The sequence below is a fragment of the Periplaneta americana genome, chromosome 13 (genome assembly GCF_040183065.1).
Source record: "Periplaneta americana isolate PAMFEO1 chromosome 13, P.americana_PAMFEO1_priV1, whole genome shotgun sequence".
Classification (NCBI taxonomy): domain Eukaryota; kingdom Metazoa; phylum Arthropoda; class Insecta; order Blattodea; family Blattidae; genus Periplaneta; species Periplaneta americana.
This window is the reverse complement of record NC_091129.1, coordinates 168,309,865-168,337,846: the sequence shown is the minus strand read 5'-3', so window position 1 is coordinate 168,337,846 and position 27,982 is coordinate 168,309,865. Positions and strand designations below refer to the sequence as shown.

At 39.0% G+C, this 27,982-nt stretch overlaps 1 protein-coding gene across 1 annotated transcript in view; it reads left to right on the top strand.

The window, feature by feature from the left end:
• Positions 1-20,096, top strand: part of LOC138712620 (zinc finger protein Elbow-like) — a 94,077-nt gene extending 73,981 nt beyond the window's left edge. Inside the window, exon 2 of the mRNA XM_069844590.1 lies at positions 18,355-20,096. Within this exon, the coding sequence (XP_069700691.1) occupies positions 18,355-19,620 (1,266 nt within the window). The 3' untranslated portion in view covers positions 19,621-20,096. The remainder of the gene's footprint in view (positions 1-18,354) is intronic.
• Positions 20,097-27,982: the final 7,886 nt, after the last annotated feature.

Genomic DNA, 27,982 nt, shown 5'->3' with positions numbered 1-27,982 from the left:
AATCGTGCATAGAAAAGATACGTAAGGGCGTCCATCTACCGTCTTGTGACATTTCGATATTAAGAAAATAATGTGCAGATTACAACGGGCAAGAAGAAAGAGGCGATCGGCAGAAAGAAGCAAAATGTGAGTTGAGTGGTGAAATAACATCCGATACAGCGAAGAACAAGCCAGAGGTGAGAGAAATTGGCCAGGAGCAGACGGAAGGTCTTAGGCGACCCTCGAAGTTGTTGGACAAATGTCGTCATGTTGCTGAACATAGTGTCGACATGTATTGCGTAACCGACTGTTACAATATTCAGCAAGTCGCTCACTTCATTGCAATCAATATTTCACTCAACCGCTATCTGAAATTAGATCTAGCTTTGACGTTGTGAAAATAGTACATAGATTGATATCACTATTAAATATGTAATGAAGGGTTATTTACAACAGCCAAGCAATGGCTTGTTGAAATGTGAATGGCGAATTCCAATCAAGTCAAGTCGCATGTTTATGGCCGTTAAAGGAACTCTAAGCTTGAACTTGGAAGGTCAGATGTGGTAAGCGGTGCGTGGCGGGCACAGCTTGTAACCCAGCCGTGAAGAAAGTGGAGACATTGCAATTTGGTGCGTCCCTTGTGCTAACCACATGGTCGCGGAGTCCTGCTATTTGGGTGGTTCGTAATCCTTGCAGACATGAGAAGCCAGTCCTAAAGTAACTCACTATAATATACTTCGTCAGTGCTGCCACTTGTTTTTCGTTCTCTTGATGAATAATATCGAAGACTATTCTGACACTGAACGTCAAATCTCATTTCTTGTCAGTTGGCAGACCTGTCGAGCGGCGCTACTCGGTCTTCAGGCTAGACAATATTGTCGTTTTAACATTAGCTATCAAGTCTAAAGGAATGCAAATAATCAAGATTTGAGGAGTATAATTTATGATGACGCTTGAACTCAGTTTATAAATACATAGTTGGTTGGTTTCAGCTTAGTAGGAACCAACTTCAAAGTTCTGTAGGTATCTATAAACTTAGTTCAATACTAACACGTGAAAGTGATCACCATAAATTATATTTCTCAGTGATCTAGTGTAGTCATGATGTATAATCAAGATTTGTTTTTCTGCATCTGCAAGGACTCCGCTCTTTTTCGCAAGGACTCCGCTCTTTTTCCTGATCAGCTTTTGTGATAAATATTTTCTTCATCGCTTTACCATTCGGGTACACGAGTTCTGTTTCTCATTCCAGTGACGAGAACTTCTGTTAATGATAAAGAATAAAGCAGTAATAAAAGACGAAAAACAAGGCGATGACAATGATGGTGACCTCTTAAAATTATTATTATTATTATTATTATTATTATTATTATTATTATTATTATTATTATTATTAATGTTGATCATGCCGTCATTACAGTTGGGTGTCGCAGCGGGCTTACTTGGAAAAGTATAAAAGGAAAAAGAAAAAGTAGTGAAAATCGCCAGTGGCAGCACTAACCGATGTAGCCATGTTGCACTTATTACAGGGCAAGAAGTGTTGCTTGATTGAGCAAGCATTAAGCGTGATTTACGTTTCGCAACGTCTCAGCAGACACAAATGCTGCTTTATAATTGATATTGAAAATATAGATTACACGGAGCTTTAATTTGAGAAGTTGATTTATTTTATCGATCAGGTATGGAAATCAACTCAGCTATTACAGGTTTCAGTGCGAAGTTGGCCCTGACATTTTGAGTTAGGCTTTTACAGAATGAGCACATTCAAAGACGGGACGAAGTCAGTGCTGTGTCCCTACCGTTCTTCTGGGTAGAGAGGAGAGATTACGGGATCACTGTTGCCTCTCTAGCATTCTTCGGACCAGTAAGAAACCAGTGCAGTGTCTCTACCATTCTCCTTGATAGAGAGAAGATGTTGTGAAATCAGTTCTATTTCTTTCCTTTTAGTTTGGGTACAGAGGAAACATGAAATCATTTGTTTCTCTGCTTTTCTTCTGGGTAGAGAGGAGACGTTGTGAAATCAGATCTGATTCTCTTCTATTGTTCTGGGTAGACAGGAGACGTTGTGAAATCAGATCTGATTCTCTTCTATTGTTCTGGGTAGAGAGGAGACGTTGTGAAATCAAATCTGATTCTCTTCTATTGTTCTGGGTAGACAGGAGACGTTGTGAAATCAGATCTGATTCTCTTCTATTGTTCTGGGTAGACAGGAGACGTTGTGAAATCAGATCTGATTCTCTTCTATTGTTCTGGGTAGACAGGAGACGTTGTGAAATCAGATCTGATTCTCTTCTATTGTTCTGGGTAGACAGGAGACGTTGTGAAAAAAGATCTGATTCTCTTCTATTGTTCTGGGTAGAGAGGAGACGTTGTGAAATCAGATCTGATTCTCTTCTATTGTTCTGGGTAGAGAGGAGACATTTTGAAATCAGTTCCATTTCTTTCCTTTTATTTTGGGTACAGAGGAAACATGAAATCATTTGTTTCTCTGCTTTTCTTCTGGGTAGAGAGGAGAAGTGAAGTGAGTTCTTTTTCTCTGCTACTCTTCTGGGTGGAGGGGAGAGATAGTGAAATCAGTTGCTTCTCCGTCATTCTTCTGGGTAGAGACGAGACGTGAAGTCAGTTCTTTTTCTCTGCTACTCTTCTGGGTAGAGGGGAGAAGTAGTGAAATGAGTTGCTTCTCCGTCATTCTTCTGGGTAGAGAGGAGACGTTGTGAAATCAGATGTTTCTCTTCTATTCTGAGTAGAGAGGAGACTGCAATCAATTGTTTGTGTGCTATTCTTCTGGGTACAGAGAAGTCATTGTGAAATCAGTTATTTCTCTGCTAATTTTCTGGATGGAGAAGAGATGATGTAAAATCAATTCTCTGTTATTATTCTAGGTAGAGAGGAAACATTTTAAAATCAGTTCTGTTTCTTTCCTATTATTCTTCAATTATTCTATTATTCGAAACATGTTAACAAGGTACGTTAAAATTTAACACAAGAAAGTTCTTATCATACATATTCCGTACTTATTTTAGTGTAATTTTGCTTTAAATTGTATTATTTTATGCATTAGTATATAATTAGTTTAACCCAGATAAGACTGACGTCCTATATATAGGACACCGGACGTTTCACACAAATATGTTAATAACAATGACTATGACAGACTAAATTTAAGAAACAAAATTGGAGGCAATTTATAACACATAAGGATTATGGTATCATGATTGCCGACTATGAAAATCTTACACAGCAATGTTAAAAAAATAAAACGTTCCGTCCTATATATAGGACGTCAGTCTTATCTGGGTTAATTTGTGGCATATTCCTAATATCTGCAATTAGTTAGACAGCTCTATAGCCCAAAGGCAGGTCTATTGCACAGGAAACTTGTTTGAACAGACCCCTTGTAGTTGGTGCGGACTTCGTTGTGCACTTCCATATCCATCGCCAGCCAGATTGCTGATTCTCATTGAAGTGTTTGGGTTCGATTCTCAGCAGGTTCGAGTCCCATGCCACTCTGCATTTGTTGACGTACAAATCCGATATTGGCGACACGCGATGACTCTGATTGCTCGTCCATTGTTTTCGTGACCGCGAAGTGCCGGACTTCCCGGAATTGGTCTAATTACGAGAGGCGTGCAGCACAGAGTCGCTGCCGGAAGATCGCTGTGCATGAATCTGCGGTTAAATTCTAACAGGACTTATCGTCTCCATCTTCAATGCGAGTTTCACATTATTTTGTGTTTTATTTCTTAAATAAGGCTCTATTATTATGTATTACTTAGAATAGAGCAACGCAACTTGATGCAAAGAGAAAGCAACTCATACGTGCACGCTGAACATTCGTTTAAACACGTTATGGGTGTCGCAACAATGTAGGGAAATCCAGTGAGTTGGCAGCAGTTGAGTGATTTATGCAAAATTAAGATAACATAATGAGGCTTATATCATTGTGCACTCCAGCCCCATGAAGGACACTGAAGTCTGTTACATTCTGTTGTTGAAGTATTGTATTCTGTGGTTTGAATGTAACAGTGAGGAAAAGAAACTAAACGAAGCAAATTAATAAGTTCAATCAACGATGTCATGTGGGTTTGCATTTCTTTCACTGCCATAAGGACTTCGACTTATCACGCCATGTAATGAAGTACACAATCTCCAAATTATGAGTACAAAGGACGGGCAGAGTATGCTCTGTAAACTTCACGACGACAGGTTCGAGCCAAAGCTGAGAGCCATCAGGTTTGCATGTCTGTAAAATTTTATGAAACGAAATTTAGCAGCAAAGTTAACACTGGAACTTGTGAATACTGAATAATAATAATAATAATAATAATAATAATAATAATAATAATAATAATAATAATAATAAAGACACTATCTTGTGGGAGTATAAGGGTACAGTGTATCAGTTATTCATAGATTTCAAAAAGGCATATGACTCGGTTAAGAGAGAAGTTTTATATGATATTCTTATTGAATTTGGTATTCCTAAGAAACTAGTTCGATTAATTAAAATGTGTCTCAGTGAAACGTACAACAGAGTTCGTATAGGTCAGTTTCTGTCAAATGTGTTTCCAATTCACTGTGGGCTAAAGCAAGGAGATGCACTATCACCTTTACTTTTTAACTTTGCTCTAGAGTATGCCATTAGGAAAGTCCAGGATAACAGAGAGGGTTTGGAATTGAACGGGTTACATCAGCTTCTTGTTTATGCGGATGACGTAAATATGTTAGGAGAAAATCCACAAACGATTAGGGAAAACGCGGAAATTCTACTTGAAGCATGTAAAACGATAGGGTTGGAAGTAAATCCCGAAAAGACAAAGTATATGATTATGTCTCGTGACGAGAATATTGTACGAAATGGAAATATAAAAATTGGAGATTTATCCTTCGAAGAGGTAAAAATTCAAATATCTTGGAGCAACAGTAACAAATATAAACGACACTCGGGAGGAAATTAAACACAGAATAATTACGGAAAATGCCTGTTATTATTCGGTTGAGAAGCTTTTATCATCCGGTCTGCTATCGAAAAATCTGAAAGTTAGAATTTATAAAACAGTTATATTATCGGTTGTTCTTTATGGTTGTGAAACTTGGACTCTCACTTTGAGAGAGGAACAGAGATTAGGGGTGTTTGAGAATAAGGTGCTTAGGAAAATATTTGGGACTAAGAGGATGAAGTTACAGGAGAATGGAGAAAGTTACACAACACAGAACTGCACGCATTGTATTCTTCACGTGACATAATTAGGAACATTAAATTCAGACGTTTGAGATGGGCAGTGCATGTAGCACGTATGGGCGAATCCAGAAATGCATATAGAGTGTTAGTTGGGAGGCCGGAGGGAAAAAGACCTTTAGGGAGGCCGAGACGTAGATGGGAAGATAATATTAAAATGGATTTGAGGGAGGTGGGATATGATGATAGAGACTGGATTAATCTTGCTCAGGATAGGGACCAATGGCGGGCTTATGTGAGGGCGGCAATGAACCTCCGGTTTCCTTAATAGCCAGTAAGTAAGTAATAATAATAATAATAATAATAATAATAATAATAATAATAATAATAATAATAATAATAATAATGACTCCTTCACATTGTGACGAATGCATTCCATGTGGAACATCCTGCTACAAGCGCCGAAATACGCGGAGATTAAATTTAATGTCCTCTGCATTTGATAAATGAAGCTTCTTCGGAGGAAAGCCTGTAGTCATAAATGTGAATTGCTTTGCTATGTGAGTGAGGTGCCGCACCCCACTCCGAGGGTGAGATAATTCATTGCGCTTCTGATACTGTTAGAGTTGAATGATATGGGATTCGAACTCAAGCCCCTAACTTGAGATGCACATATTTACTATCAAGTAGCTCAGTAAAAGGCAGTTGAGCAGTTTTCCACGTCACGGCCTGAACCTGGCGACAGTCACTCACTGTTCTACAATGGCCCGCGGACAGGTGTCGTCACTTGTTTTGCACAAAGCAAAGCGATTGTCACTTATCTACGAGATGGAGCCACCTTCCTGTTCTCGTTTTTTGTTGTGCGAGCCTCAACTTTTCACACAATGTTGAGGTTGCCTTATCGTCCATGCGAACCACAGAATGGCTTCGTGGCAGTAGTGACTAACTGCACGACTGACTAAATTAGGAATGCAGCGCTTTATTTTTGATCAATAGTTTAGAAAATATTGCCTGTATCTCTCTCAAAAATCATGTTCCTTGCTAGAACCCAATCTGCGCCTCCGACATCTGTATTTAGGCTGACCGTCTTGGTACTGCACTCGTTGAAACTTACTGTCTTCGAAGGAAAATTTTATTGTAACAAATAAAAAGACAAACACAAATTACAGACACAGGTGAACAAAATACGAGACTTGTTTGATGAAGTTGCGAATTGGACGCGGTGATTTAAGAACTATGTTATTTAAAGTGCAGTGTCACATGCATTTACATTTGGTGCTGTTTTAATTCGTCTAATATTCTTATTGAATTTGGTATTCCCAAGAAACTAGTTCGATTAATTAAAATGTGTCTTAGTGAAACTTACAGCAGAGTCCGTATAGGCCAGTTTCTATCTGATGCTTTTCCAATTCACTGCGGGCTAAAGCAGGAAGATGCACTATCACCTTTACTTTTTAACTTCGCTCTAGAATATGCCATTAGGAATGTTCAGGATAACAGAGAGGGTTTGGAATTGAACGGGTTACATCAGCTTCTTGTCTATGCGGATGACGTGAATATGTTAGGAGAAAATCCACAAACGATTAGGGAAAACGCGGAAATTCTAGTTGAAGCAAGTAAAGCGATAGGGTTGGAAGTAAATCCCGAAAAGACAAAGTGTATGATTATGTCTCGTGACCAGAATATTGTACGAAATGGAACTGTAAAAATTGGAGATTTATCCTTCGAAGAGGTGGAAAAATTCAAATATCTTGGAGCAACAGTAACAAATATAAATGATACTTGGGAGGAAATTAAATGCAGAATAAATATGGGAAATGCGTGTTATTATTCGGTTAAGAAGCTTTTGTCATCTAGTCTTCTGTCCAAAAATCTGAAAGTTAGAATTTATAAAACAGTTATATTACCGGTTGTTCTGTATGGTTGTGAAACTTGGACTCTCACTTTGAGAGAGGAACAGAGAAGGGTGTTTGAGAATAAGGTTCTTAGGAAAATATTTGGGGCTAAGAGGGATGAAGTTACAGGAGAATGGAGAAAGTTACACAACACAGAACTGCACGCATTGTATTCTTCACCTGACATAATTAGGAACATAAAATCCAGACGTTTGAGATGGCCAGGACATGTAGCACGTATGGGCGAATCCAGAAATGCATATAGAGTGTTAGTTGGGAGGCCGGAGGGAAAAAGACCTTTGGGGAGGCCGAGACGTAGATGGGAAGATAATATTAAAATGGATTTGAGGGAGGTGGGGTATGTTGATAGAGACTGGATTACTCTTGCTCAGGATAGGGACCAATGGCGGGCTTATGTGAGGGCGGAAATGAACCTCCGGGTTCCTTAAAAGCCAGTAAGTAAGGAACCTCTTTACAATAACGAAGCAAGATGTTCCGTCAGTAGATGACTAAAGTTGTGCTATTGAATTGTCTGTTTCTTTTCGAAAAAGTGGCTTAGAAACTTCTTTTTTCACCAATCACAACATTGATCAACATACTATATCTACAGTTTTAAAATTATAAAAACACTGTAGTAACGGTAGCAAGACGAGTGTGAAAGATGACCCTCGTATAGACTTGTTCCTCATCGCTGACTTCTTTGGACGGCCACTTAACAGATTTACTACTTTCTGTCCAAAGAGTCCTCTCCACCCCTTTCATTACCTAAAGTACAAATTTATCTGCTAATAAAGGGTAAAACCGGGTTTCTTCATTATTCAGAAGAGTTAATTGCAATCTTAAGGTTACTAACACCTAACTTGTCTTCTTGTAGATTCGACCATCAAAACATAATCCCCTCCAGAGTCATGACCAGGCTTCGAGACTTCGGATCCAATAGAGCAGTTCAGTGGGAAATCCGCATAACGGCGTACTGAGTATAGTGGTAAAGCGTACAGTGGGGGTACTGTAGAATGAATGCCAACAAATACGCAAAGAAAAACGCTCTGGATTTGAAGGTTCTGACGAATAATTAGGTTTTCATACAAACTGTGTCTGAAACTATTACACGGTTAGAAAAGTCAGAGCAAGAGATGCCGGAAGTCCTCAAATTAATTTAGAAAATAATGCAGAGAATTAATGAGACACCAAGTACACCGGTTACTGAACGTGTAAAACAGAAGTGGAAATCAATTTTATGTAAAAATAACGGATATGGAAAATTGTGTAACATAAACAGCAAATTAGTGGATAAGAGTCACCCGAGAATAAAGGACTGTCTCTTAGAGACTGCAATGATGTTAGGTTTCTTCGTTTTGCTCCTATCACGTCATGCGACGTAGAGCGCAGCTTTCTACAGTACAAACTTTGGCAGACAGCCGAAAAAGATTTACGTTTGAGACCTGAGAATGTATCTTGTAGTACATTGCAATTCGGTACTGTAACTGCACTTCCTAAAGACAACCAATAGGATAAATGAAAAAAAAAATTGCTACATGTTTATTTCCACCATTAACACTGTGTATAATTAAACACAAATGCTTATAAAAGACAGGAGAATAAATGCTTTTCACATTCTTTTGACATTATCATTGTGTAATGTATATTTACTTTCAGAATGTACATATGTGTGTTTTTCCCCATACTACCGTACTCTACTCCAAATAGCAACGTTGTTACCTCAACACATCTCTATCTACCTGCAGCGAGTCAACAATCTATAGCGCATGCACAGTAAACTTATTGTATCGGATCCAGAATCTTGAAGCCTGGTCATGACGTAAGGGCAGGAAAAGAAAGGTAGCTGTACGCGATAATAGACAACGTATATTGGATATTTCAACTGTAATTATTCCTGGAACATATTCCAAATGATGTATTTATTTATTTAATTCTTTATTCCAAGCAACGCTATCTTTCATCACCTAGAATTTCACAACTTTTGAGTGGGGGACTTCCTTTGCACCCAGCTTCCAGTTTTGTTGTGATGCTAATAGATTTGCGTGATTTGCTAAGCTGCGTTTTATCGAACGCAATGCGTGTGACGACACGCCAGGGTGCGTGCACCTCTGAAACAGATTGTTCCCACTGATAGACGAGATGCGAACAGGCTCGTCCTAAGCTGGCGTGGCAGATGTCCTTGATTAAGTGGAATGTGCTCATAGTGTGGATGAATACTAGTCATAAGTGAAACTGTGTTGTGGATGTACAGTACATATAGGCGTGGTAATTGTCAGCCGTTCGACATTCTGTGACCAGAACTGTAGTCTACATTGAAAGAGCATAACCTACGAGAGCCTTGGTACCTTATTCCTCAGTATCAGGTTTCAACCGTAAATGACAACTTAAAAGTACAGAGGGACGCATATTGTGGACCCTTGCATTTGAGCTCATTTTAAATTCTGACTAAGAAATAAGAAACAAGGAAAGAAATATAGCTACTGGCGTGGCGTAGCCCATGCCTATGGCGAATCCTCGACTTCATCGTGCCAAATATAATTTCGCTATCACCAATTTCATCGACGCTATATAACCTCGTAGTTGATACAGCGTCGTTAAATAACCAAGTTAAAAAAAGAAATAAATAAAGCATCATTAACCTAACTTTGACTTTTTTGTACAGGGACATCATTTTATTTTTACTAACATTTCTAATATTAACCTGGCTATACCTTTGGATCAACGATTAAGAACCGGAAACACCGTTTGCTACCCCCTTCCACAACTGGCGTTCGATGATACTGGCGTAATATACAAACAAATCACTTTACTAGGTATAGGAGGGAAGAAACGTAGTTCATCCATTTACGTAAACTAGGAAATATCGCGATTTTGAGTTTGATCATTTTCATTAGGTTTTTGTTTAATCAAAATACAGTACAGTATTAACAATGAGTATTTTTACTCACGAACTGAGCTATCCATGTGCACGTATTCATTATGCAGTGTATATATTTCTTTTAGTAGGTTATTTTACGACGCTTTATCAACAGCTTAGGTTATTTAGCATCTGAATGAGATGAAGGTGATAATGCCGGTGAAATGAGTCCGGGGTCCAACACCGAAAGTTACCCAGCTCATATTGGGTTGAGGGAAAACCCCGGAAAAAAAACAGGTAACTTGCCCCGACCGGGAATCGAACCCTGGTTTCGCGGCTAGACGCGCTAACCGTTACTCCACAGGTGTGGACTGGAGTGTATATTGTACTGTCTACAGCATATTAGCGTACACTATAGAGAATAAAGTTAAATTGAAAAATAATAATAAAATGGATATTTAAACACACATTTTTGAAAATGGTGGCCGTTCATTTCGATACAGGCTTCAGTTCTAATGTGCATATTATCGCACTATAGACTATTGTACGTAATTCCAATTACCAGGTTCGTACTTCGTATCAGTAAGTCATGTTGAAATAATTCTGTACCTACTCTATAAAAGAGTACCTTACGTACTGTAAATTCAATCTTCACTTCTGCCCGATCCGAAAAGATAAAATTACTCAGACCTGCTATCTACTGTCCGTCCAAGTGGTTACGTCGCAGCGTCGCAGAAAGGGAGGAAATCACGTGATAGTTAATTACTTAACGAGGCCTTTTTGTTTAAGTTATTTTAAACAGTTGTATGGGTATAATATTACGTAGACGTCCAATTCCTAACAGAAATTAATGTTCTCAGAAAAGAGCTAAGGCATCCCAGCCACTGGCATTTACAGAGAGGCGAATAGAAGCAGGTGGGGGAAACCGGGATGCGACGTAGGCAAATGGAAAATGATTCAATATTGAAAGCTCTTTTATCACTGGAAAACGCGAACATATTTTTGGAACGTACTGTTTACTATGACCGTAAGGCTACTATGACTGTATATGCGGTCTTGGATCTGTGTAGAGGACGGTTGAACTCCATTTGTAGAAGGGGTGGGAGTGAAGTACATTCAAAAAGTCAGGTACAATAAAAATTGAAGTAAAAATAAAATGATGTCCCTGTACTTGACTGTTAGGCCAGAAGACCTGATGATCCGTTTCGGTTAACAAGTTAATGCCTTCTGTCAAATGTTTCAGAGACATTTTCTTTTCGGTTATAGTTAGGCACCACAACAGCCACTCTTCTGGGAGGAAGTGCCACTCTGCAGTGCAGCACCCTACGATTAAGTAAGTTGGGTGTAATAGCGTCACAGTGAGTGAAACGTTTTCGTCACTGGCTTGATTTCCTCCACAACAGGACTGAGATGCCAGTCACAGAGGAATGCCGTGTTTTGCGGTACGCGTTGCCATGGTGATGCTGGCGTACAGCTGTTCTTCTGAGAACTCATCTCTCGTGTGTCTAGTCTTGACAAGTCTTGTTTTTGAAAAGTCCAAACTTCGCTGCCATGAAATAGTCGTGGTTGGATTATAATCGTGTCATACGTATTTAAATATGGCTGACTGCGCACCGCGGCGTTATTTATCAGCGAGCCCGACAGGCTAATTTATAGTTCAATTATATTAATTCCCTCGCCGAGCGCCATTTCTTGTAGTCGAACATTTCGGAACGTCTGGAATCCAGCTACTGAATGATTCAGACTCTTCAGCGAGGAGATTTAGTGCCTGTGTCTTGTAGTGGGGACTTCTTTTTCATTAGAAGTATTCCATACCAAGCGCTCCTTGTTTTGTACAACTGCGACTTGTTAGCTAGTTACTAATGACGTTGACTTAGTGGTGGGAAACTGTGGGTCGTGAGCCTCCACTGATAGCCTACAGCTAGCTGTCGCTGCGGTAGGAAAACATTTGGAAAGTATCCAATAGGTTCGTTCCAACCAAAGACGTTATATAGTATACTAGACTCACACGGAGCGCTGGTGTGCTGTCCAAAATTGAAACCTGTCTGCGCATGTTCACGCCGCCATGAAATAGGTAGAAACAGCATTGTCATCAATGTGAGGAATCACTGTATAGCAACAAATCCCTCAAACACATAGCGTTTTTATTAAGAAAAGACAATGGGGGTTTGGCAATTCCATCAGCAGACATCGTAAAGATTTGTAGATTATGTGAAAGTTGCATTAGACAGTTGTTAAAGGAAACAAATGGCATGCCACTTAAAGGTCCTGTAGGTCTAAAGATAAAGAGAACTATTCTAGAACAGATAAACATAGGCCTAAATGAAATATTCCCTGAACTGCAGTAACATGTATTAGAAAACGAGTTTCCTGACAATCACATCTAAGAATTGTATCTTTAACAGTTGAAATGTACACTAAAATTAGATGCCATCACACAGCAAGATCTTACAACGTTAATTTACATAGAACAATTGTCAGGCAGCATCTAACAAAATCCATCCTCTTCATGAATCGATAGGCATGTAACTATATTATCATGTGCATTTTTTGTGTTACTTCTTAGTTACCGTTCATTTTTTCTATGTAGTTTTTATTTATTCCACTCTTGTCAGGATTTCCCAGATCTATTTTTCATTCGGATTGTAAATGTAAATAAAAACCTATGAGTATTATAACATAAATTAAATCGTAATGTAATTGTTAATCTCTACGTCATCTGGCAGCATCTCTTAGAAACCATCCTTGCAAGAATTTAGAGGTAGCCCTGTGTTGTTATCTTTTTATTTAAAATGGTTTTTTTGGGGTATCTATATTGTCAATTGCACATGAATTTGTTTTGCAGGCATTCCCAATATTATCTTTCATTGTAGTTATAAATGTAAATAGTTACCTAATTTATATGAAGGCCTATTATAATATCTTACATTTTAATGTGTCAATTTTTAAGTCATCTGCCGCAGCATTTACCTACCCCCCCCCCTTTCAAGAATCAAGGGGTATGTTGGCTTTTCAAATTGGGTTAAAGTGCTTATTTAAAATTACTTTATATTTGTGAGAGGTCTATGCTGTCATTTGCACAGCAATTTTTGTTGTTGTTTTGTTTTTGCAGATATTCCTAGTGCATTATTTTTCACTGGGGGGTTATAAATGCATATAGTTCACATACAAATAATCCGTTTATATTTTGCCGGATATATATTATTAAAAAAGCAAGGAATATCATCTTATTGATATAACATATGTGCATAAAATTACGTACTATCACTCCGCAAGCAATGATATATATTTATTTAAAATAACAATATATCATGTAAAGAAATCCACTCATAAAAAGTATGTTTTTTTACATAATGTGATTATGTTTAGTTTTTAGGTCCTCATGTTACCTATTATTTGCAATGTATTAGATACAGGTAGGCTATTTTTTATAATTGATAGCATTCCCTTTATTAATTGAAGAATTACTTATAAATGCGATGTAATTTTGCTACCTTTGCGCATTACATTTTGCGTGGTTACTTATGTCCTGTGGTCTAAAAGTACCGGTAATATAATTTTCGATTCTGTAAAAACTTAACAACATCACATATTTATTTCATTTAAGAATTTGATTATAATAAGAACTTGTGTAATCAAGGTGCATGTATTTACGTCTTGTGATCTAAGAGTAATGTATGTTAATATAATTTTCCATTCTCTGAAACCTAAGAATATGCTGATTAAAGTAAAATTATACATTCTATAATGTGTATTGCGTAGGCCTATTTATGAATGTATGAGCATGTTTTCTATCAATTGCTGCGTACGTATTTTCTTTCCTTTAATGCTCTGACCCATATCAATGAAACTTTGAATATATTTTTTTCGTCCTAATTTTACGTTAAACGTCGAAAATGGACATAATCTGTCAAATTTAGATCATCACAGAGTTAAATTGCGCGATTTACGTACTGCTATGATGCGTCTGCTCTCCATCATCATGGCGGCAAGCGCAGCGTTCAATTTGCCCCGGTTTCCTCGTTCCGCGCAGCCGAGACTGTAGGGGCTTGGTTCCAACAAGCGGTTCATGGATCAGTTCATGTGCGGTTCCTGTACCATCTTATGCGCATGCGCTAGTTGAGCATCTGCTATGGGATTGAAACTGGACTGGACGCTGTTGGAACGCTTTCGCGGATCGTTATGTACTAAATCCAGAGATGCTATAACTGTGATCATCTTTGCTAAGAACGGGAAGCTTATTATTATTATCGTTTCGCAGCTAATTCTAATTGCAGAAAATAGAATTTCGATCATTTTCTATAAAAAGATGACAAAATATGGAAGGCAAGAATTCCGATAATTCAACGTCGTGTACTGGGGGACTCTCATCTAAAAATAGTTCTTTTTTTAATTATTAATGTATGTTATTTATTATATTTTTAATCAAAGCTGCATGTTGAAATTGTAATTAACTGTTTCAATACCCAAATAATTTCCATTCCCTTTCTTTTTGGCGAAAATTTAAATTAAATCTCTAGTTTTATTATTCGTCTGTACTGTCACTTTTCATCTTTAACCTCAATGATGTGAACGGTCGGTCATGTCTTTCTTCGGTATCTAGGAGACGTTGGTGAGCTTATGCGCATGCGCGTCTCGCGTACTCTTCCGTACATGCCTCAATCCACGGACTATTTCTGACCGTTCCGAACCCGTGTCAAAAGCTTGCTGGAACGCCTGACTGCAGTACATGTTTCCGGTTCGGATTGTGTTGGAAAGCTTTTTCTGTACTGCGCATGCTCACGATGGTTGCGGACGGTTCCTGACTGTTGGAACGAACCTATTATCAATCGGTATGCGCATGCTCACTCTGTTACCGTGAATCACTGCAAAGTCTTCATGACAAGCAGGTTGATGATGTTCATTGCAACCAACGAGTTAGATACTATAGAGAGGACAAAGACCTCAGAAAGTTGAAGACAATTGAACATTGGTCCGCCATGTTTCGGTTAGTCAAAACAAAGGGGCGTGGCTTGGATGTTGTAGGAAATGACTGTGATGAAGTTAGTATTATTGTGAATTGAGTTACATATTAAGACTATGTTAATAAGTAAAAAATAAAATACACACAAAACTTTACGTTTTATAACAGCTGTAGGCCTATGTTTTATTAGTTTCACTAAATATAGCCCAGATATTAAATGACAAGCTATACTCGATGCTACCAAAGCAAAGCACCTAAAGACGGATGAATTTAATCGGCAGAAGGAAAATAAATAATTTTTTGACTTCGTCACAAATTTAATTACATTACAGCTAATCTAACCTAATACGAAATTCAGTGCTCACCAGGTGATTTCAAGAGAGACGACGTATGTAACTAATAGGAGTAAAATATAGGAAAGGTAGTGGCGAAAATTAAAAAAAATATCCAGTAATTAAGTTATTGAGAAAAATTAATTTGAAATTGGAATTAACACAGAGAACTTTTGAAAACTGCAATTATTAAAACTACAAATAACCTCTTAGCATGCAACATAATAATTAAAGAATGACACTAATAGAAAGTTACTCGTGATCATAACTCACCACATTTATTGAAACGATAAGATACTTACGATTAACATTGTTATCAGAAACAACAGGAGCCACAGCTAGCTACACTTCTTTTCGCGTGATGGAGACATCATGTAGTCTAATATAATTTGAAACAAATATTGTCGCGTGATGGAGACATCATGTAGTCTAATATAATTTGAAACAAATATTGATCTCACACGTGTCTCGCAACTAGGCAGAGGCTTTTGCAGAATAAAACTGTTCTTACATTATTTCCAACAATAATGACAAATTGTGTGTGATGCAAGTGCTAACTTTCCTCTTTGTTAACAAAAAGAGCCCTACGCATTAATAAAAAGAAAATTGGAGTAAGCCCTTATAAACACAATAAATACTAAACTCTTGATGGTACAAACTTATTAATACAGATACTTCGCTTATGCTCAGTCCGTCTTATCTTATAATTCTCTGGGGCAATGGTACCTGTATTGAGAGGGTTTAATTATCCAGCAACGAATATTATGATTTACGGTACATTGCATTTAAATCCGAGGGAATGAGACATTTTTGGAAATTTTAAAGTCTTAATTATTACTTTTTCATTTATAAATCAGCTTTTTACAAAACCTATAGCGAAATGTTTAAATTAAATATTGATGTATCTGAAAAATATAATACATGTACCAACTCGTTGCAGTGTACCTTTGATAAGCACTCCTTGCGGAGGCTGGAGGTACTATAGACCGCCATGTTTTTTAGGGAACGATCCATAGTACTGTTGGCCTCCGCAGGGAGCGCTTATCAGAGGTCTTCAGCCTCTCTATAGTATCTAACTCGTTGATTGCAACGGACAATCTCACGACCTGTGCGTCGTGTTGACGGGCTTAGTGCTACGTACGAATATGTCTGTTATTGATGGACGTTTATAGAAATCAGCAGGTGCCTTACCGCTTAGCAGCGGCTATGAGACGTGGGGTTTGTGGAAGATCAGTTACAATCGATGAATCCGTAATGTCTAGGACAGGCCCGGGCATGAGAGCGGCTCCATTTAGCCCGCCAGAGCTGCTCTCGCTCCTCAAGGCAAGCCAGAGCAGAACGCTCTCGCAGTGGCGGACTCGCATTACAGCTACCTTCCCTGCATTAATGTAACAAGAGCCACGGTTGTTCTAGTCATTCAGTCTGTCAGTACATAATAGTTTATAAGGATATTACATCAATCCATTGTACAGTACAGAATTTATAACACTCTTATTAATTTAATGGAATAAACTTCGCTCTACGCACACACACAAATCATTAGGCTTATTTACATAACCCATACGCACAGTGCTTTAACAATTACATAATGATAGGGTGTTAATAATATAAACATATGTAATAAAGGATTGCAACAATATAATATAATGTAATATTAGTACATTATGCAACGAGCCTATAATGAAGGTAATTAAGAAGTGAGTATGGATATTTATGAAACGAGCGCAAGCGAATTTCATAATTTTCATACGAGCTTCTTAATTACCATTATAGGCGAGATTCATACGACTTTTTATGCTCGACCATATTTATAACTTGATATTATTAATTTTTGAGCAATGTCCCGTATATTGTGAGATGTGCGCAGACGCGAAAGTATTGATTTTTTCCGAGGAACAGATGTCCACATTGACCTTGCTAGGCCATAAGAACCTACAGAGATAACATTGAAATAAAATTAGACATTGAAAAACGAGATGACAAATTGAATTTATTTGAATATTATTTACAATTAACGCTAATTATTATAGTAACAGAACATAACCTTCTGCGACAGTATTGGATTTCCAGCCTCCGTGACTTTTCGCTAATTCTCTTTCGATTGCATATCCGAGAATAATCGATACTTGCGGTTTTATAACGGTAGAAAGGTGACCTGTCATTGGCTGAACAGTTGTAACCTGAGTCGTCATTGGCTGAAAGACCTGACCTTTAATGAGTAGGTGTACTTTAATGACATGCATTAAAGGTCTGCTACCAGGTGTATAATTACTACATTTCGGCATGGTCGAGCATAAAATATATTATAATGTAATATAATATGATATAATACAATACAATGTAATGTAATATAACATAACATAACATAATATGTAACTTTATATGATATGATATATGATATGATATGATATATCATAAACTGTAATATACTATACTATGATATAACATAACACTTGTATAATTTAAAATTATATATTACTAAATGTATAATAACTTATAATGCAATATAAATATCAAATAGATACTCTTCTTAATAAGTTGGAGTGTTTTATGACAAATTAAACACTTTGCTAATCCACTGCTCTCTACGTAAAAGAACTCCTCCTCCCATGATACATTAAAAGCATTGGGAGTAGAGGGACGCTTTAGTGTATGAGCGGAAGCTCCGTCTCAAAGTTCGCAGAGTCACCACTGCACCGACACTGAATGACGTATAGTATGCATACGTCACAGCGCTCGGAACAACCGATCTTTAAAGCACACAGCTCTCATTTCTCAGAATCACGTGATGTGCCCAGCCCTGGTCTAGGAGGTCTTTGTGATTACACTGAAATAAACAATAATTTCAAGGCTAATGTATAATACATTATTTGTTTTACTTTTTATTATAGTTTGATGTCAACCGGTTACAACACGTATTTACTAGTAACAATAGTGTACTGTCATTATAAAATTCATTAGATGGAATTAACTTGTTTAAGAGAGTCCCTTGTCACTTTGTCAGAATTTTCGTAATGAAGATTCTGATAGGAAAACTGCATAAAATTAAACTTCTTTACCCGCACTGTATAGCCCCAAAGTTTCTACCTTCTGCTACTTACGAAATACTAAATGTGCATTATAATGTTTGTGCAATGTTGTTGTTGCAGCTGGACGCGAAGAAGAGTCCCCTGGCGTTGCTGGCGCAGACGTGCAGCCAGATCGGGGCGGACACCCCCAGCTCCAAGCCGCTGATCCCGCCCTTGGAGAAGCCCGCGAAGAGCGGGAAGGCAGAGACTCCTCGGGAGAAGGCGTCGCCGGCGTCGTCCGTGGGCAGCAACTCCGTGTGCGACGTGGTCGTCAAGTCCAGCTTCAAGCCGTACGAGTCCTGCGGCCGGGACAAGACCGGCAGCCCCGAGGAGAGGGGCGGCTCGGCGTCGTCCGGGATCCGGGTGCGCACCCCCAACAAGGGCAGCAGCAACACGACGCCGGGCTCGACCTCGGGGCGCTGCAGCAGCAACCACAGCGCCTCGTCGCCGCGCTCCTCCCCCGCCACCGTGGGGCGCAAGACCCCCGCCACGGCGGCCGCCCCCGCGCAGGAGGCTTCTGGCAAGGCGGCGGAAGTGACGTCGGCCTCGCGGACGGTGCCCAGCCCCAAGGTGGGCTACGCGGCGGGGCTGCTGCCGCCGAGCGCGGCGTCGGATCCGGCCCTCAAGGACGTGCCTCTGGGCACCTTCAAGCCCGGCTACCTGGGGGGCTACCCCCCGCACTTCCCGGTCGACGTGATGGCCGGCTCGCTCCTGGCGCCCCACCAGCCCCTGAAGCCGGGGGGGCTCGGCCCCTACGTGGGGTACGCGCGCATGAAGACGCCGTCGGGAGCCGACACGCTGGTGCCGGTGTGCAGGGACCCCTACTGCAGCGGCTGCCAGCTCAGCTCGCACCTGCTGGCCGCGCAGGGCGCCAAGGGCGCGGGCTCCGCGTGTCCGGGGGGCTGCGCCCAGTGCGACCACGCCGCCGGCAAGCTGCTGCCCGGCCACCAGAGCGCCGTGGCGGCCTACGCGCACGCGCAGCTCGCGGCCCTGGCGGCGGCGTCGCACCTGCCCTACGTGTGCAGCTGGATCGCCGGCGACGCCGCCTACTGCGGGAAGCGCTTCGCGTCCTCCGAGGAGCTGCTGCAGCACCTGCGGACGCACACGAGCCTGGGGTCCGCGAGCGACGCCCTGCTGAGCCCCCCGGCGCTGTTCCACCGCACCTACCCCACGCCCCCGCTCAGCCCGCTGGCCACGGCGCGCTACCACCCGTACAGCAAGCCGCCGCTGCTGCCCCCCTCGACGCTGGGGTTCCCCCTGCACCCGCACCCGGGCCTGCCGCCGTACTTCTCACCCTACTCGCTGTACGGCCAGCGCCTGGGAGCGGCGTCGGGCATGCACCCCTGAGTCTGCGCAAAGACTGCCTGGGAGCAGAAGGTTTTGTAACCGAGTGTACATAGCATCGCGTGAGTGAGTGTGACTGCGACGTACCGAGTCCCTGTAAAAAGTTATTTATTTGACTGGTGCACACGGCCGTCTGTATATTATTGTTTGATACGTGTAGCCAAAGTTCAAGATATTAATTTAAATAAAATACATTTTTTCTGTGTTCCCCTTTGAAGACTGTCTTCACGTCTGTAACTCTCACGTCTCGTTGTCATCAAGTCCAGCTCTCCACGACACGGATTTCAAGCAAGTGGGCTTCACATTCCAAAGAATTCGTTTGGCTGCACCGTACTGCAATGCACAGGTCCGAACTCGACTCCCGGCAAGAGACGCGCTAGTCAGTCCGGCACATCACTGTACACGCCATTTTGTTTCCCATGAGTTGGAATACATTTTCTTTTGATGTTATGCATCATCTTTAATGTTATAATCTAAAATCAAGCAGTTACATTGATGACAGTGACTTGTTTTAGCCACGAAGGAACCGTTAACTTATCGGCCAGCTATTTCTCCTCTACGAATTTTCCTGCTATGCGGACAGATGGCTCTATAAAACGTGGAGACTAGAGACAGTCCACTCTGAGACTGCAGTCTAAGAGAACAGAAAAGGTAAACAGTGCAATATGACCTGCCACAGTAAGGCAGAAATCTTCAGTGGGCCTAAAAAGAGCCAAAAATGTGAATTAAATATTTCTGCCTGGCACTCAAGACTGTGTATCTCGTGTGAGTTGACGAATCCAAACTGTTGCTTTGTGTTTTATTTCAGGATTTAGCCTGTTACATTGATTATTATGTCTACATCATACATGTTTTTGTTAAACTCACGAAGTAAAATCTCTTTCTAATTAAAATATTTGAAGGATTTTATCTTGATGTTGATGCCATATTTTGGGACTCGCTTGAACTCTGAGTGGACTCAAGACTTATTCTAGATTGCGTGTGGTTTCAGATATCAAGCCGAGCTGCTGTATGTATTCTCTAATATCACGATTACTTTCGGTTCAAGTCGTACCTCGTCCACATTCTGCTTGTCCTCTCAACCTCAGACCTGAAAATAAATAAATTGTTGTTATTTTACATAGTACAGAACGCCATTCGAGCCTACAGATGTTTGCGTTGGAACATGCTCAATCCTTGTTGTGTACGATGTAACACAAACGGCCGCTTTGTAACACAAATCAAGCAAGACAGCAATCACTGCACACGGAAGCAGATCGATCGGTAAAATTTCTGACCGTCTTTGACACTATTTTCCTACAAATGAAGCTTGTAATCGCGTACGTACGTAGGCCTACATACATTCAAATATACATATCCTACGTACTTTAACTATTTGAATCATTAACTAGAATGAATAATATAATTAATTCTTCCACATTGGTTTAATTTTTCACATTTCTTGACTTCATTTCATAGAGAACACGTGTCCCACAATAGTAATATGCGTTACAAGAGCGGTATGTTGAAGTTTTCATGTTCGAGGAAACGTTTGAAAAAGCGAAACGTAGTTGAGCTTTTTTAATTTCCGAGAATTGAAAGAAAACATACCGCTCGTGGATCGTACATTATTTTGTGCGAAGATCGTTTGTTACATACCTGAAAGAGGAATTTCTAATTAGTTGCAATGAAATCTCCATCTTGGTTTCTGTTCAATGACGGCAAATTTACAAAACAAAAATATCTATCTTCAACATTGTTGCTTTAAAATGTTTTCTGTGTTTACTATACTCCAGCAGGCCGTGATATACGTCTGTCTTTTTTTCCCCCCCAGTCTATGATGAGTCTGGAATCTTGTTGATTTTTTCACGGCTTCCTTAATGTTACTTGTATCACGAATGCAGTAACTTTGATGGAGTTGTAGAGTTTACTTAATTTTTTCAAATATTTAAAAACAATAATTGACAGTGCAATTTAGGTGAAATTGCAGTGGTAAGTTTGCAATTTATAATTATTACTATATTGAACGTCTCTAAAAATAATGTTAAAAGCCTAAAGCAGTAAAATCAATATGTCACTTAAGCGGTAAGAAGAGGGAAATTGATATGTGTGTTAGGTTGGGAATACTGAATGTGGAATGTTAGACTTTCCGCGGATTGGTTTTGTGCGGAAACCAAGCAAATACGCACGATCTCGCACAAAATGCAGTTACTATCGCTGTAAATGGGGGGGAAAAAACTGCAAGTCAACAGGGAATATCGTCGTAGTGACTGAAATTTCATACAATAATTTTAGTTTCTAAATTATTTACATTTCAAGATACGTGACAACATAAGAATCCCAGACATTTTGAACTTACAATATTCTTACTTGAAAATAGTTGTATTGATTTGCTACGGACATCAGTATACAGTTGAGCAGTGTTGTCAATTCAAGTAGAGGTTTCGGATTGTCTTGCGCTTGTGTTACAACTCGGCCCCGTTCTCAAGTGTACTTCTGTCACGCTGTTGTAAGTCTAGCTAGTCCGATTTCGTTTTTATTCTCTTATAATTATTATAGAATATTTGTAATTTGAAAATCATACTAAAGTGTATTTTAATTGTTACCTTCTTATTTTGATTGTTTTTTCTGAAGAAGTCAGTGGTGATGCAAAGATGAAAATAATAAATTATAACACATTTATTGGAAGAATCTTCTTTTAATTCATTCTGGAACATACTCCCCTACTCTCTCCCATGTATTCCAGTGCGTCAAGAAAGTTGTATACAAGGCTTCGATCGTCCATTCTACTCGTCTTCATATCCTTCCGCATTCCTGTTTTCCTGGACTATCGTGGCCTACCTCCTTATCATCACTGTGATACAATTCATTTTTTACCCCTATGAAAGACTCTCAGTTCCTACCCGACCTGTTACATTCTCCTCCGTCTCTGTGTCGTTGACCTTTGTTGCGGGCTCTGCCCAAAGGAATCCATTTCTACCTTCCGCAGTTGTTTACATTCCAGTAACGCAATATTCTAAATTTCCTTGTCTGTATGAACAGAGCGTTCTGCTAGTCTCTAATCGCATAGAACAGGCATGTAAATTGATGCCCACAGGAGCAAGCGCGCGCTTTAGAGCCCAGGAGAGCCTGAGCGCTTTACAGCAGAAAGGAAATTGACAGACGAAAGAGGTGGTATATGCCGCTTGGTCGAGCTATATTCAGGGATGGCCAGCACTGATTCAATGGCTAAAGGGAAGAGGACTTATTAAAACTGTATCCATGTTAATTTTTTTACATTTGCCTGAGAAGTATAAGTGCATTATAAGAATGTAAGTTTTAATTTTAATGCTCATTTTTCACAAGTTTGATTTTTTTATTCAAAAGAAATATTTTCTCAACTTTTCGTTTCAGATATAGGCCTATTTATTTAGTAGCCTTACAGAATGTTTTCATAAATATAATATACCGTATATACTTATTACTGAAGATAGTGTATTGAAAATTTTGAAAATTTTCGCATGGAAATTGTTCGTAAGGAAAGCAACTACTGTTACATCATAAGCAAAAGATACGTGCCCATGTGTTGTAAAAATGTCAGCTCCATAGCTTCAGCAGATTTCGAGAAAATAATTTAATATTCTGATGATAGGAAGTTGCTCACAAATATCACCTTAAAAGCATAATGCGATAAGAGTTTTGTTATGTAATATTAGTTACACTTAAAACAGATACAGTACGTAGGCAACTTTGCTTTGTACTGTAATATTGTTTTGATTAGTTTATTGATTACTTTTGTAAGGCTAAAGATACCATCGATATAAATTCCAACTTATCATGTCATACTCAATCTCTTTCTTTGGAATATCACTTTCTTTATGAATGATGTGTTTCATTCACTTAATACAGTATAATATTATACTACTATGGAAGTTAAGTGAATATTCCTTCTTAACTCTCTATTATGTTATTAAGATTTAAAACACAAGTGCAATATTAAGAAATCAGTGTTAGTACTTTTGTTTTGCAGACAATATAGATAATATTAAACAGAAAGAAGCCATATAAAAATAACGACATAAAATTTCACGTTCCGTTTGAAGTTTGTGCACCACTGTTTTCTTAATCCAACAGGTTGCTTATTCATAGACATAACCCTTCGTCTCTCCATACTTAGCGCTTGCTGCCCGCGCACGACATCAAGGTCAGAAAAATGCGCTTGCTTTGACATCACTGGCCTACAGTATTATCCTAACTGAAGTATCTTATTTATAGAAACTCTTGAGAAGTAGGCTACTTCAGTTATATTCTAATTCTGGTGTTTGAGGTTTCGAAACAGACGGCATCTTAAGCCAGCTCACACTCAGTGGACAGAATTGTCAGATTGTTGAGTTTTCCTTGACCCAAACGTGCTCACAAGTGATTCTTGACTAACTTCAGTTTACTGAACCCACGTTCACCAGGTACTACACTAGCAGGGAGATTGAAAACATTAGGCTACTATTTCAGTAATGTGTGAGTCAACGGAATTCTTCTTTCATATAATAAAAATTTTTGTGAATATGTCGTGTCTCTGTCTCCCAAAACAGTATCTAAAAATCGAACCGGGCCCCTACTCGAGTGTGTCAGTTCCCCCCTACGGAGCAGCATTGGGAGGAGACGTAAATCTGCACATTGAAAGGGGCCGCAGTACCAAGGGTAATATGCAAAATCCAAAGCCAAGACTCCTATTTCGAATATTTTTGTTTGGAAAAAAATGTCAAAGAGCCAAAATAGTAGTGAATAATCTTTTAATAGAACAGGTGACTGATTTTAACTATTTAGGGGTTTTCCTAGGAAATGACAGGACAAAGGATATTAACAGAAAATTAAATCTGTTTCAACATATTTGTGGTACAATTAAGACAACACTAAGAAGGAAAACCAGAAGAGAAACTCTACTCAAGTTCTATAACGTTTTAGCTTTACCTGTATTGATGTATGGCTCGAAATGCTGGACCCTTAATAAAAGCGTGATAAGAAGAGTGGAAGCAGCAGAAATGAGATTTCTTCGATATGTAGCAGGAAATACTTTTTTAGACAAGAAAAGGAATGAAGATATCCGCAAAGAACTACAAATAGTCAGCATAGTAACAAAAACAGAAGAATATAGAAATAAATGGTTTGAACACGTCAGCAGAATGAATGAAGAAAGACTGCCCCATATGATCCTAAATTATAAGCCTCAAGGTCACAGAAGTCGAGGACGGCCAACCAAAAGATGGAGTGATCAACTAGACTTTGGAGCCGGGACAGATCAGTAATGATCTAATCCATGAAGGAGATGATGATGATGATGAAAAAAATGCTTGTGGGAGGGGATGTAGATCCGTGGCCCATTTCCTTTAGAGCTCATAGCGTTTTTTTTTTTGTCTTAGCACTTTAGGAAAACCACAGGCAGAGTTGTCTCAATGCAGGACTCTGGCCAATTGGCTCTTTGGAGAATCTACTGATTTTAAGGAAATTCGGGACTAAGGAAAACAGAATATGTGAGCTCCAAACCTATTGGCCACTTGTCTCACCCCAAGTCTCGCTGTTACACTGAAGAAACTCTAGAGAATTTGAAGGAGAAAGCCGAAAATGGCCTAGTCTGATCCCTGATCAGAGCCAGAGCGAGATATTTATAATGACTATTACGTTATATGACGTCATTCCATTTTCGACCAATGAAGTGTAATGACATTTTGAATTCCGACCAATCACAGTCAGACTTTGCGATAATTTTTGCAGCTAGATTTATCGCTATCAATTTATCGCATGGTCGTTCTTTTGTTTAGTCGTTGTCGCCAACTGTTTCCCCGTAAATTGATGATCATGAATACATTAAGATGCAACTACACGGTTAAACGTTTCTTTCAACTTTAAAGCAATGAATGCAAGATTAATATTTAATATTAATTAATATATTTACGCAGTGAAGACGAAGTTCAAAACAACGCACAATATAGACACAAAATCTTCATGCATCTTAATTTAACGTACGTTTTAAACTTGATTCTTTCAATATTCTTCCCAGATTGCACGCATACGCGATTGGAATATTGAACTGTGTAGATGCAGCTTTAGTTCCGTTACACACTACAGCGAGAATGCATTTGTCGAGCTATAAAAAATGCTTTCCTGTAGCACGTAGTAACGGTCGAAATAAGACACAGCTGACATTGGTCCTGCTCACACAGGTAACCTTACCTATTGTAGCCTATAAAATACATCTTCATCTTCTAATTCCATGCCCATTGTAGGCAATTTGAAAAAAATTGCATTCCTTCATTCAGATTAGATAAATGCGTTTTCAACAATTCTTCATTTAATTAATGTATTAATTAGGTTACTATAATTATATTGTAAAATTTTAAATTAAATTATGATTTCAGCAGATAATGAAAATGTATTTATGTTGTAATAAAAAGAGAAAAGTGCAGTACATGTAATTAACATTGTTAAATCTGTATTTCGCTTTTCGCAATTGGCATTACTGATTAATAACATCGAATTTCTTTATTGCATAATCGATATTCATCTACGAGTATTTCAACTTCACAATGTCTGAATAGGTTAAGTATTCGTAAATATACAATTATTAACATTTTGTGATCGAATTTTAGGGATATATTATTTACATTTTTATTTTATTCACGAAATAGTCCTAATAAATGTCACTCGAGGTCTGAGATTTCCCAGATAAATCCACTCGCTTCGCTCGTGGATTTATCGGCAGATCTCAGACCTCTCGTGACATTACTACAGATAAATAACAGAACAAGTGAGAGCGGTTTGCTTGGCAGTTGTGGCATTCATATGTAACAACATTTTTACTTAAAATGTGCCGTTATTAGTTTTAGTTAAAAGTTTATAGTCCATTTTGCAGGCCTTTTCACAATAAATGCCACACTTCATCTCGGAAAAAAATTGTTTAAGTCTTGACTTGTTGCGTATCTTGAAGCTTCAAAAGGTAACGTAGGATCTGTGGAATAAAATAGAGAATGAAACAGACAGCCAGTCTAGTTATCGGAACCAGTGCAGAACAAATTACAATAAAATCTGATTTTATTCAACGAATGTTTATAAAATTGCCACTGCGGTAACGTTTTATCGAAGTGGAATAATATTTAGAAGTGAAATTACAAAATAGTGTAGAAAGAAACAATAACAATCAAAGAAAATGGAATTGTACTACATTGCTTGCATGTTAAACATTTTTTGTAGATGGTCTGGAAGCAATACTCAAAGCTCTGTGCAGGCGCAACCTTCTCACTGAATTGCAAGGAAGAGGTGAGTAATTACAATGAAAACTTGTATTTATTATTGCAACTAGGCCTACACGTTGTGTAACTTTTAAGCCGTAAATAGAGTAACTATAGGTTTTAACCGTTAAGGGTTAAGTTAATTTAAGGTTATTAAACCTTTTGCTTGGAATAAAATTTTATGCATGTCTACTGTATGTATATTTGAAAGTCAGTGGTTCACCCAACTCAGGTCGTTGTGGAAGGGTTTCGCGAGTCGAAAAAGTTTGGGAACCGCCGCCTTAAAGAATAATTAGTACTTGATAAGATGCATCGCGTGTATATTTGCAAAGTTATTTTGTCTGTCACTTTCAGTTGATCATTAAATAACGTAATGCTAATAAGACATCAGTTCCGTGTGTGGTGTGAGAGGATATCGAAGTTTCAATGACTATCCCTTACCTAACAGCCTACAAGCTTCATTCCAGCTTCTGTCGGCATAGGTGCTGGTCGGGCGGATAATGTATTTGATTCTTATTCAATCTACAACTTGATCTTATGACATTTACTTCCTTACTGGCTTTTAAGGAACCCGGAGGTTCATTGCCGCCCTCACATATCCCGCCATCGGTCCCTATCCTGAGCAATATTAATCCATTCTCTATCATCATATCCCACCTCCTTCAAATCCATTTTAATATTATCTTCCCATCTACGTCTCGGCCTCCCTAAAGGTCTTTTACCCTCCGGCCTCCCAACTAACACTCTATATGCATTTCTGGATTCGCCCATACGTGCTATATGCCCTGCCCATCTCAAACGTCTGGATTTAATGTCCCTAATTATGTCAGGTGAAGAATACAATGCGTGCAGTTCTGTGTTGTGTAACTTTCTCCATTCTCCTGTAACTTCATCCGTCTTAGCGCCAAATATTTTCCTAAGCACCTTATTCTCAAAAACCCTTAACCTATGTTCCTCTCTCAAAGTGAGAGTCCAAGTTTCACAACCATAAAGAACAACCGGTAATATAACTGTTTTTATAAATTATAACTTTCAGATTTTTTGACAGCAGACTGAATGATAAAAGCTTCTCAACCGAATAATAACAGGCATTTCCCATATTTATTCTGTGTTTAATTTCCTCC